This window comes from Arachis ipaensis, chromosome B05 (genome assembly GCF_000816755.2).
Source record: "Arachis ipaensis cultivar K30076 chromosome B05, Araip1.1, whole genome shotgun sequence".
NCBI classification, from domain to species: Eukaryota; Viridiplantae; Streptophyta; class Magnoliopsida; order Fabales; family Fabaceae; genus Arachis; species Arachis ipaensis.
The window spans coordinates 95,977,727-95,990,932 of NC_029789.2; the positions used below are offsets into that span (position 1 = coordinate 95,977,727).

Genomic DNA, 13,206 nt, shown 5'->3' on the forward strand with positions numbered 1-13,206 from the left:
AGTGTTATTGATTCTCCTAGTTCAGTATGTTGATTTTTGAACACAGCCACTTTATGAGTCTTGGCCGTGGCCTAAGCACTTTATTTTCCAGTATTACCACCAGATACATAAATGCCACAGACACATAACTGGGTGAACCTTTTCAGATTGTGACTCAACTTTGCTAAAGTCCCTAATTAGAGGTGTCCAGGGTTCTTAAGCACACTCTTTTTTTGCTTTGGACCTTGACTTTAACCACTCAGTCTCAAGTTTTCACTTGACACCTTCACGCCACAAGCACATGGTTAGGGACAGCTTGGTTTAGCCGCTTAGGCCAGGATTTTAATCCTTTAGGCCCTCCTATCCACTGATGCTCAAAGCCTTGGATCCTTTTTATTTACCCTTGCCTTTTGGTTTTAAGGGTTATTGGCTTTTTGCTCTTGCCTTTTGGTTTTAAGAGCTTTTGACTTTTTCTGCTTGCTTTTTACTTTTCTATTTTTTTTTTCACCATTTTTTTTGCAAGCTTTGTATTCACTGCTTTTTCTTGCTTCAAGAATCATTTTTATGATTTTTCATATTATCAAATAACATGTCTCCTGTCCATCATTCTTTCAAGAGCCAACATATTTAACATTCTAAAACACCAACTTCAAAAGATATATGCACTGTTCAAGCATTCATTCAAAAAACAAAAAGTATTGTCTCCACATCAATATAATTAAACTAAGTTCAAGGATAAATTCAAAACTCATGTACTTCTTATTCTTTTGAATTAAAAACATTTTTCATTTAAGAGAGGTGATGGATTCATAGGACATTCATAACTTTAAGACAATGTTACTAAATACTAATGATCATATAATAAGACACTAACATAGATAAGCACTTAACATAAAGAAAACGAAAAATAGAAAATTTGAGAACAAGGAATGAGTCCACCTTAGTGATGGTGGCATTTTCTTCTTGAGGAACCAATGATGTCCTTGAGCTCTTCTATGTCTCTTCCTTATCTTTGTTGCTCCTCCCTCATAGCTCTTTGATCTTCTCTAATTTCATGGAGAATGATTGAGTGCTCTTGATGTTCCACCCTTAGTTGTCCCATGTTGGAACTCAATTCTCCTAGGGAGGTGTTGATTTGCTCCCAAAAGTTCTGTGGAGGAAAGTGCATCCCTTGAGGCATCTCAGAGATTTCTTGGTGATGAGCTTCTTCATGCGTCTCTTGAGATCCATGAATAGGCTCTTTTGTTTGCTCCATCCTTTTCTTAGTAATGGGCTTGTCCTCATCAATGAGGATATCTCCCTCTATGTCAATCCCAGCCGAATTGCATAGCTGGCAAATGAGGAGAGGAAAAGCTAAACTTGCCATAGTGGAGGACTTGTCAGCCACCTTGTAGAGTTCTTGAGGTATAATCTCATGAACCTCCACCTCTTCTCCAATCATGATGCTATGGATCATGATGGCCCGGTTTATAGTAACTTCAGACCGGTTGCTAGTGGGAATGATTGAGCGTTGAATGAACTCCAACCATCCTCTAGCTACAGGCTTAAGGTCCAGTCTTCTCAGTTGAACCGGTTTGCCTTTTGAGTTAATCTTCCATTGAGCTCCTTCCACACATATGTCCATGAGGAATTAGTCCAACCTTTGATCAAAGTTGACTCTCCTTGTGTAGGGGCGTGCGTTCTCTTCCATCATTGGCAAGTTGAACGCCAACCTCACATTTTCCATACTAAAATCTAAGTATTTCCCCCGAACCATGGTGAGATAATTCTTTGGGTTTGGGTTCTTACTTTGATCATCGTTCCTAGTGCTCCATGCATTAGCATAGAACTCTTGAACCATTAGAATTCTGACTTGTTGGATGGGGTTTGTTAGAACTTCCCAACCTCTTCTTTGGATCTCATGTCGGATCTCCGGATACTCATTTTTCTTGAGTTTGAAAGGGACCTCGGGGATCACCTTCTTCTTGGCCACAACATCATAGAAGTGGTCTTGATGGGCTTTGGAGATGAATCTTTCCATCTCCCATGACTCGGAGGTGGAAGCTTTTGTCTTCCCTTTCCCTTTTCTAGAGGATTCTCTGGTCTTAGGTGCCATCAATGGTAATGGAAAAATAAAAAGCTTATGCTTTTACCACACCAAACTTAGAATATTGCTCGCCCTCGAGCAAGAGAAGAAAGAAAAGAAGAAGAAGAAGAAGAAGATATAGAAGAGAGGGAGAGAGGGTTGTGTTTCGGCCAAGACGGGGATGAGAGGGTTGTGTTGTGTGAAAATGAAGAAGAATGGAGAGGTTTATATAGTGGAGGGAGAGGGGTTAAGGTTTGGCCATATGGGGTGGGTTTGGGTGGGAAAAGTGATTTTGAATTTTGAATGTAGGTGGGGTTTATAAGGTAGGTTTATGGGGAAGAGTGGATGGATGTGAGTGGTGAATGGGTAATAGGGAAGAGAGAGATTGAGGTGATTAGTGAAGAGTTTTGGGGAAAGGTGTTTATTGGGAAGAGAGGATGAATGAGAAAAGGGGAGAGTATGAGTGGAGGTAGGTGGGGATCCTGTGGAGTCCACAGATGCTGAGATGATCCTGTGGGGTCCACAGATCCTGAGGTGTCAAGGATTTACATCCCTGCACTATTGAGGCATGTAAAATGCCTTTGCATGCAATTCTGGCATTTAAACGCTGAATTGATGCTTGTTCTGGGCGTTCAACGCCCAGATGCAGCATGTTTTTGGCGTTGAACGCCAGTTCTATGCTTGTTTCTGGCGTTCAACGCCAGCTTTTCTCAGTGTGCATTCCTGGCGTCTGAACGCCAAGATGCTGCTTGTTTCTGGCGTTCAACGCCAGATCCATGCTCTGTTCTGGCGTTGAACGCCAGCCAGATTCTCCTTACTGGCGTTTAAACGCCAGTAAGCCCTTCCTCCAGGGTGTGATTTTTCTTCTGCTGTTTTTGATTCTGTTTTTAATTTTTCTATTTATTTTATGACTCCACATGATCATGAACCTAATAAAACATGAAAGAACAATAAGAATGAAAATAAAATTAGATAAATAAAAATTGGGTTGCCTCCCAACAAGCGCTTCTTTAATGTCAATAGCTTGACAGTGAGCTCTTATTGAGTCTCACAGATGTTCAGAGCATTGTTGAGACTTTCCAACACCAAACTTAGAGTTTGGATATGGGAGTTCAACACCAAACTTAGAGTTTGGTTGTGGCCTCCCAACACCAAACTTAGAGTTTGACTATGGGGGCTCTGGTTGACTCTGCAGTGAAAGAAGCCTTTCATGCTTCTTCTCCATGGTTACAGAGATAGATCCTTGAGTTTTAAACACAAGGTTGTCCTCATTTAGTCGAAGGATCAATTCTCCTCTGTCCACATCAATCACAGCTCTTGCTATGGCTAGGAAGGGTCTTCCAAGGATGATGGATTCATCCTCTTCCTTCCCAGTGTCTAGGATTATGAAATCAGTAGGGATGTAAAGGCCTTCAACTTTTACTAACACGTCTTCTACCTGACCATAAGCCTCTTTTCTTGAATTGTCTGCCATCTCTAATGAGATTCTAGCAGCTTGCACCTCAAAGATTCCCAGTTTCTCCATTACAGAGAGTGGCATGAGGTTTATTCCTGACCATAGGTCACATAGAGCCTTCTCAAAGGTCATGGTGCCTATGGTACAAGGTATTAGGAACTTTTCAGGATCCTGTTTCTTCTGAGGCAATCTCAGTTGATCTAATGCATTTAGTTCATTGGTGAACAGGGGAGGTTCATCTCCCCAAGTCTCATTACCAAATAAATTGGCATTCAGCTTCATGATTGCACCAAGAAACTTGGCAACTTACTCTTCAGTAACATCCTCATTCTCTTCAGAAGAGGAATACTCATCAGAGCTCATGAGTGGCATAAGGAGGTTCAATGGAATCTCTATGGTCTCTATATGAGTCTCAGATTCCTTTGGTTCCTCAGAGGGAAACTCCTTATTGATCACTGGACGTCCTAGGAGGTCTTCCTCACTGGGATTCATGTCCTCCTCCTCTCTTGTGGGTTCAGCCATGATGGTCAATTCAATGGCCTTGCACTCTCCTTTTGGATTTTCTTCTGTATTGCTTGGGAGAGCACTAGGAGGGGTTTCAGTGATCTTCTTACTCAGCTGGCCCACTTGTGCCTCCAAATTTCTAATGGAGGATCTTGTTTCATTCATGAAACTAAGAGTGGCCTTAGATAAATCAGAGACTAAGTTTGCTAAATTAGAGGTATTTTGTTCAGAGTTCTCTATCTGTTGCTGAGTGGATGATGGAAAAGGCTTGCTATTGCTAAACCTGTTTCCTCCACCATTATTAAAGCCTTGTTGAGGCTTTTGTTGATCCTTCCATGAGAGATTTGGGTGATTTATCCATGAGGGATTATAGGTGTTTCCATATGGTTCACCCATGTAATTCACCTCTGCTATTGCATGGTTCTCAGGATCATAAGCTTCTTCTTCAGAAGATGCCTCTTGAGTACTGTTGGATGCAGCTTGCATTCCATTCAGACTCTGGGAAATCATATTGACTTGCTGAGTCAATATTTTATTTTGAGCCAATATGGCATTCAGAGTATCAATTTCAAGAACTTCCTTCTTCTGAGGCGTCCCATTACTCACAAGATTCCTCTCAGAAGTGTACATGAACTGGTTATTAGCAACCATGTCAATGAGTTCTTGAGCTTCTGCAGGCGTTTTCTTTAGGTGAATGGATCCACCTACAGAAGTATCCAATGACATCTTAGCTAATTCAGACAGACCATCATAGAATATATCCAGGATGGTCCATTCTGAAAGCATGTCAGAAGGACACTTTTTGGTCAGTTGCTTGTATCTCTCCCAAGCTTCATAGAGGGATTCACCTTCTTTCTATCTGAAGGTTTGAACATCCACTCTAAGCTTACTGAGCTTTTGAAGAGGAAATAACTTGGCTAAGAAAGCCGTGACTAGCTTATCTCAAGAGTTCAGGCTATCTTTGGGTTGAGAGTCCAACCACATTCTAGCTCTGTCTCTCACAGCAAACGGGAAAAGCATGAGCCTGTAGACTTCAGGATCTACTCCATTAGTCTTAACAGTATCACAGATCTGCAAGAATTCAGTTAAGAACTGAAAGGGATCTTCATATGGAAGTCCATGAAACTTGCAGTTTTGTTGCATTAGAGAAACTAATTGAGGTTTAAGCTCAAAATTGTTTGCTCCAATGGTAGGGATGGAGATGCTTCTTCCATGTGAATTGTAATTTGGTGCAGTAAAGTCACCAAACATCTTCCTTGCATTATTATTATTTTCGGCTGCCATCTCCTCTTCCTTTTCAAAAATTTCTGTAAGGTTGTCTCTGGATTGTTGTAATTTAGCTTCTCTTAGTTTCCTCTTCAGAGTCCTTTCAGGTTCAGGGTCTTCTTCAACAAGAATGTTCTTGTCCTTGCTCCTGCTCATATGAAAAAGAAGGGAATAGAAAATAATAATAGGGATCTTCTTTGCCTCAGTAGAGAGAGGTTCCTTTGTGTGAGTAGAAGAAGAAAATAATGTAATGTAAAGAAGAGAAGAGGAAAAACTCGAACACTGAGAGGGAGGTGGTGTTCGAATTTTTGGATGGGAGAGAAGTGTTAGTAGATGAATAGATAAATAGAAGAAGATGAGAGAGAGAAATTTTCGAAAATAATTTTTGAAAAGGAGTTGATGATTTTCGAAAATTAAAGAGAATTTTTGAAAAAGAGTTTTTGATTTTTGAAAATTAGAGAGGGAAGAGTAGTTAGGTGGTTTTGAAAAAGATAAGAAACAAACAAAAAGTCAATTAGTTAGTTGAAACAGATTTGAAAATCAATTTTGAAAAGATAAGAAGATAAGAAGTTAGAAAAGATATTTGAAAAAGATAAGATAAAAATATATTTTTGAAAAGATAAAAGATAAGATTTTTAAATTGAAAATTTGATTTGACTCATAAGAAACAACTAAATTTTAAAAAGTTTTGAAAAAGTCAACTCAAATTTTTGAAAATTTATGAGTGAAAAAGGGAAAGATATTTTTTTTTTATTTTTGAATTTTTAATTATGAAGAGAAAAACATCAAAAAGACTCAATGCATGAAATTTTGGATCAAAACATGTGATGCATACAAGAACACTATGAATGTCAAGATGAACACCAAGAACACTTTGAAGATCAAGATGAACATCAAGACTTATTTTTGAAAATTTTTAATGAAAGAAAAACATGCAAGACACCAAACTTAGAGATTTTCAATAATTATACACTAACAAGTTAAAAATGCATATGAAAAACAAGAAAAGACACAAAACAAGAAGATATGAAGATCAAACAAGAAGACTTACCAAGAACAACTTGAAGATCAGGAAGAACACTATGAATGCATGAATTTTTCAAAAATTTTTATGCAATATTTAAAACATGCAATTAACACTAAACTTAAAATTGACTCAAGACTCAAACAAGAAACAAAAAATATTTTTGATTTTATGATTTTATTAATTTTTTTGGATTTTTGTATATTTTTATTTTTTTGAAAACCTATAGGGAAAAGGAAGCAATGAATTCAAAGTCCTCAATCAAGATTCCAGGAATCATACCAGGTTATTCTAAAGCTCGATGGCCAGCCAAACTTCAGCATACCAATTTGAAACTTTAGAATTCATTCTTAAAAATTTTAAAATAATTTTCGAAAACAAAGGGAAAATAAATTTTTTTTTGAAAGATTTTTGAAAACAAATTTTTTTTTTTTGAAAAGAAAATGAAAAGAAAGTTACCTAATCTGAGCAACAAGATGAACCGTCAGTTGTCCAAACTCGAACAATCCCCGGCAACGGCGCCAAAAACTTGGTGCACGAAATTGTGATCCCTGGTAATGGCTCACAACTTCGATACAACTAACCAGCAAGTGCACTGGGTCATCCAAGTAATAAAACCTTACGTGAGTAAGGGTCAATCCCACGGAGATTGTTGGTATGAAGCAAGCTATGGTCATCTTGTAAATCTCAATCAGGCGGATATCAAATGGTTATGGAGTTTTCGAATAATAATAATAAATAAACAGAAAATAAAGATAGGAATACTTATGCAAATCATTGGTGAGAATTTCAGATAAGCGTATAGAGATGCTTTCGTTCATAAGTGAGAATGATGATGAGCGTCACATAATCATCACATTCATCATGTTCTTGGGTGCGAATGGATATCTTAGAAGCGGAATAAGTTGAATTGAATATAAAACAGTAGTACTTTGCATTAAATCATGAGGAACAACAGAGCTCCACACGTTATTCTTTGGAGTGCAGAAACTCTACCGTTGAAAAATACATAAGTGAAAGGTTCAGGCATGGCCAAATGGCCAGCCCCCATGATCTAAGAACTAGACATCCCAAGATGTCTAATACAATAGTAAAAAGTCCTATTTATACTAAACTAGTTACTAGGGTTTACAAAAGTAAGTAATTGATGCATAAATCCACTTCCGGGGCCCACTTGGTGTGTGCCTGGGCTGAGCTTGAAGTTTACACATGCAGAGGCTTCTTTTGGAGTTGAACGCCAAGTCGTAACGTGTTTTTGGCGTTCAACTCTGGTTCATGACGTGTTTCTAGTGTTTAACTCCAGACTGCAGCATAGAACTGGCGTTCAACGCCCTTTTGCTTCCTCTAAACTCGGGCAAAGTATGGACTATTATATATTGCTGGAAAGCCCTGGATGTCTACTTTCTAACGCCGTTGAGAGCGCGCCATTTGGAGTTTTGTAGCTCCAGAAAATCCACTTTGAGTGCAGGGAGGTCAGAATCCAACAACATCAGCAGTCCTTCTTCAACCTCTGAATCTGATTTTTGCTCAAGTCCCTCAATTTCAGCCAGAAAATATCTGAAATCACAGAAAAATACACAAACTCATAGTAAAGTCCAGAAATGTGAATTTAACATAAAAACTAATAAAAACATCCCTAAAAGTAACTAGATCCTACTAAAAACATACTAAAAACAATGCCAAAAAGCGTATAAATTATCCGCTCATCAATTCCTCCTACTCTTCTCCTTTTTCCAAACAAAAAAAAAGATATTAACTGAGCTTTGAAACCTAACAATATTAATGTATAATACCATTTTTTATATTAATGTATATATGAGTTTGATTTTTCATTTGCTTAATACTTACCAATAGAAATTGCTTTACTCCTTGTGCTGCCTTTGCTGATTTTTCGTGTCCTTGTTCATTTTAATTTTGGCAGGTTGCTTCTCTTAGAGAAGGTGTATCCCTAGAAACCAAACTTCTGAGCAGGTAAGTTCTTGTGTCAGTTTATCTTTGAAGTTTTTCAGGTTATCTGATGACAAACACAATTCAATTAAGTTCACAAGGTCGAAAACCGACTTTGGAATATCTCCATGAATTTTGTTGCCGCATAAATTTAAGTACAGCAAGGAATAAGATGAGATTGCACTTAGATTTCATGTGAATTGGTTACTTGAAAGGTCTAAATGTTTCAAAAGCGACAAAGATAAACACCAAGAAGGAATTATCCCATTTAAATAGCAGTTGATTGTTACATGCTTGATGTAGCTTTATGTAATGTATTGCTTTTTAATAAGATCCATGCACATTTCATTGGTTATTTTGATTTATGTTCTTCACAAGACTGGGATATTTGTAGAATCTGGAAAGCCATTATTTACAATCTGGTTCTCATTTTTCTGTCATTTACAAATTTGTTGATTATTTCATGAACCTAGTTTCTTAACTGGAATGCTTGGTGGTAAAAAGTATTTTATAGCAGGAATCTGACATGTTCACTTTCTCTGCAGATTGAACCTATTCGTAATCTTTTTGCTGCTCTTTTCCTAGCCAGCATTGGAATGTTGATTCATGTTCATTTTCTCTGGAACCATGTTGACATTCTGGTAGCATCTGGTAGTATCTGGAACTCATGTTCATTTTCTCTGGAACCATGTTGATTCATGTTCATTTTCTCTTCTCAGTCGTGCTTCTAATCTTTATCTAGTTGAGGTTTGTGCTAAAATGGTTGTGACTATACTGATGAATCCAGTCTTTGATAGTTTAACAGTTTCTAATCAAAAACCATCCCTGATGTTCTTATTATACAGTGATTTTGCTTTATCCATTGAATCCAAAAAGGCAGAAATGGTGATATAGATTGATACTTAATTATTGCCAGCCAATAGGGATTCTGATATTTATTAATTTCAGGGTAAACTATATTTGCTGCTTCTTGGGACCACATCTCTTAGTCTGGTACGAAACATTTTTATATATTTGAATTAACAGCTACAGGGATCCATAACTGATCCATAATTGGGGGTTATAGTCTTGCAGATTTTGAAATGCTGTGAACATGGCAATATACACATATAGCTGATAAACTTGGTGCAAAGAAATGGATAGGACAATAAAAACTTCTCTGTCTTTCAAAGAGATTGTTCTTTCATTAAAAAGAAAGTTTGAATTGAATGTCAATGTTAGACAAGTTTTGATGTGGGAAAAATTATCTATTCTTCAATATTGAAGTTTACCAAGATCAAGTATTTAAGTCTGAAAAACGTAAAGTATATCATAAGCTGTCATCAGTTTCAATGCTTTGAATTCAATGATACTGCTATTAATTTATTATGAATGCATAATCCCATCAATAATTTCTCAGCTAATTTCTGCAGGTAACAACTCCTTTACTTTACTATATGTAGAATCCCATCAGATATTCAGTCATATTTTGCTACATTTGTAAAAGTAGTTGTGTTCATGCTTGCTACTTGAATGGTTTGGGTAAAAGATTGAATTTGATAGAATAAGAGAATACTAATGTGGGTGTAAAATTATTTTTTAAACTAACATCTAATTAGGTGTTTTATATAGTTAAAAGCAACTTCTTTTTGAGATATTTGGTGTGAAAATGAACTGTTTTTCTTTTTTCCTTTTTAATTTATCTGTAAGATCTTATTGGATGTAATACATGAAAATTAAATTATTATTCCCGAATGTCATCCATTTTCATATCTTTTTGTTTCGTATTAAATTTTTGGATTAATTCTTCTCCCGCCCCTGTATTAGTCAAGGGACATTTATTTCCTACAAAAGCTTCTGAATTTGAAAGGACATGATGGTTTCAGAATGAATGAAGTGCTTGTGTCATTGTGGTACATAATGGGTTTGTGGCCCTTGGCCTATAGCATGCTGCTACTTCCTACAGGAAGGAGGTATTTCACTCTGAATCTGATATTTCCTAAAAAATTAACATGGTTTGTTAATGTTAATTGCACTCTAATTGCAATGTTAACTCTATTATTACTTTGCATGCCCTTGCAATGTTGATTATGATGTTCTACAGCTCAAAAAGCAAAGTTCCTATTTGGCCCTTCCTTTTACTTTCATGTTTTGGCGGTGCATATGCGCTTCTTCCTTATTTCATACTTTGGAATCCACCAGCACCTTCGATTGAAGAAACTGAGCTTAAATCATGGCCATTGATCTTTCTTGAATCAAAAGTAACTGCAGTGGTAAGCACTCATCTTAGTTTCATCTTGAAAATTGTTGCAGGAAGATACTTGAAATTTAATCAAAAATAACTGCAGTGGTAACAACTCCTTTTTGGTTCTTTTTTCTAATAATTGCCTTATTTGTTGTCTGAGTGTAGATCGGATATAGTAAGGTAGACATCCTCTGCTCAGAAAGTGGAAAGCAGCGAATAATTTTGATGGACCAAGAATCTCAAGAGGCAAGTATATTGCCATCATCACTAAGAAGCTCAAGAAAGAATGAAGCTATCCATAAATTAGGATATTGAATCTTGATGAGTCTACTAGTAGTTACTTGTCATCTAATGTATTCAAATTGTATTATTGTATGGAAATAATTGCTTCTTATTATAAAGAAAGCGCTTTGTACTCACTGGTGTGTTTTTCTATTTATACCATCAATAAAAATTTGTATTTATTAATTTATATTTATTTTGTATGAAAACAAATTTATTTTGCAATGAAAAAATCTAAAAAAAAAATTCTATTTTATCTTACTGACGAATTTACAGACGGATTTTTTGTCTGTAATCAGAGTGTGGGAAGATTTTCTAAGGTTCAAATTACAGACGAAAAATCTGTCAGAAAATCCGTCTGTAATTATAGACGAAAAATCCGTCGGAAAATCCGTCTGTAATTACCGACAAAAAATCCGTCGGAAAGTTCGTCATCTCAGGGAAATGGATGGAGAATTTACAAAGGAAAAATCCGTCGGTAACTGGTAAAAATACATTGGTAATTTCTGACGGAAAAAAATCCGTCGGTAAATAATTTCCGACGAGGCTTTTACAGAGGGACAAAATCCGTTGGTAATTTCGTCGGTAACCAAAAATCCATCTGTAATAAAGACTAAATCTGTCTGTATTAATCCATTTTCTAGTTGTGACAATTCAATCCACGTTAGTTTTATCATATTGGTACAGTAACATGCACAAACAAAACACACAATACAAACACACAAGCAATTCATACGTAAATCACAAGTAAGAAATTCACAAATAACACAACACAACAATATAAAGCACGCCTAAGCAATTTATACAAATGCATATGATGAATGTCTGTCCTAAGCAGGTCATGAGCTCACGTGTCAATTTACACCCTATAGCCCGACATTACCTAAGAATTAGTCTTAGATATGGTTTTCCAGATGTTTAGTTGCATATAAGTCCTATGGTCGAAGCCATTCAGTTGACTTTAAATTATATTAAGCCCTACGACAAAGCCATAGTCCTACGGCATAGCTGTTCAATTGACTTTAAATTGCACCAAAATGCCTACCTCTAGAGAACAGTTCTCAGCTTGTTGGCGTCCCCACTATATATTCAACACTGCACAAGCCGAATAAAATCCTCGACTTTACCAGACACTCAATCCTCATTCAACATTCTTAGTTATTTCATTTATTATTCATAGCCTTTCATTCATCTCTTACTCATCAACCTTCAATTATCATTTTAACCTCATTCTTTCATTAAAAAAAAAAAAGAAAATCATTTCATCCTCATTAATATTTTACCTTAAACTTTTTCTTATCTTCCTAAATCATTCTTTCAAGTCACTTTCAAACAGTTTAAATTTAACTTGACACTTTAAAATAATATCCATTTTTAAAGCTTATAAACAACCAATAACCAACATCAACTAAGCATTTAATCATCTATTGCTATCAAATATCCAATTTATTAATCAAACATCCAAGGCACAGTTTACACAATTCAATTTAATTAAATCCTTATATTTTTTTAAAAATTCGAACATAACCTCCCTTAAAAATAGACTTAGTCACCCCTTAAGCATTCTCTCAATCTCAACAATTCATCAACCATTACAATGTCATAAAATAAAATCAGAGTTCCAAACAAGTATTAGTTTCCCAAACAAACATGGAAAGGTGTACACTACCATTAAACAAATCTCAAGTCACACACATTCAACAATTATCAAAATAACACCAAAATTAATCACATTTACAGCAACAAACCAAACTTTAGTTACAAAATCAAAATTCAATCATTAACAATAAACCTCTAGCTCAAGCATTCCTCTAATAATCAAAGAATTACGCTTTCTTACAACTCCACTGATTGCCAAACATTATTGAAACTGAATCAATTAAAAACCCAACAAAGTTAATCAAACCATCAGATAGTCATTAACTTATGTATTTATTTATTAAAACTTCTTAGGGCATTCATATATTTGAAAACCGTAATTTTTAAAATAAATCTCCTACCTCCATTAGTTGCAATTCACAGATGTTAGGAATGCAGCAACCATCTACAACAACAACAACAACTCAATGTAGTAGCAACAACAGAGGAAGCTTTGAAAAGGCGACTAACAAACACAACAACGGTAGAAAAAGGAAAAATGAAGAGTGAAGCAAGATCTAAATAGTGGTAGTGATGACACGTCATCACAACCACTTTTTAGGCTTCTTTTTCATTTGCTTTCTTAGTTTTTGAGTTAAATCCTTATGTTTTTAGTGATGCTTTGATAACTAATCATATCTTTAGAGTTGTGTTAGAATAATTAGGTTTTTAGGCTAAAATCAAGCAAATTAGGATGAAATTCAACACAAAAACAAGCTTGGAAGCGCAGACCCAAAGAAGACTAACCCAAATGCCTAGAATGCCAAGTTAGGTGCCCAAATCCAAAGCCTGGCTCGGCTCCAAGGAGTGGCGCCCATCAT

General features: G+C 36.0%; 1 protein-coding gene across 5 annotated transcripts in view; it reads left to right on the top strand.

Moving 5' to 3' along the window:
* Nucleotides 1-10,929, top strand: part of LOC107643741 — a 29,802-nt gene extending 18,873 nt beyond the window's left edge. The window contains exons 2-7 of one of the 5 annotated variants that reach the window (XR_002363275.1): nt 8,216-8,265; nt 8,787-8,988; nt 9,190-9,234; nt 10,048-10,193; nt 10,325-10,493; nt 10,631-10,929. Coding sequence is in view for 3 of the 5 variants with exons in the window: in XM_021124165.1 (XP_020979824.1) it covers nt 8,838-8,882; nt 9,190-9,234; nt 10,048-10,193; nt 10,325-10,493; nt 10,631-10,780 (555 nt within the window). In the remaining 2 variants the exon portion in view is untranslated. Of the gene's footprint in view, nt 1-8,215; nt 8,266-8,786; nt 8,989-9,189; nt 10,194-10,324; nt 10,494-10,625 lie in introns of all 5 variants that reach the window. The other 4 variants (XM_021124165.1, XM_021124166.1, XR_002363274.1 and 1 more) reach the window with 4 other exon arrangements.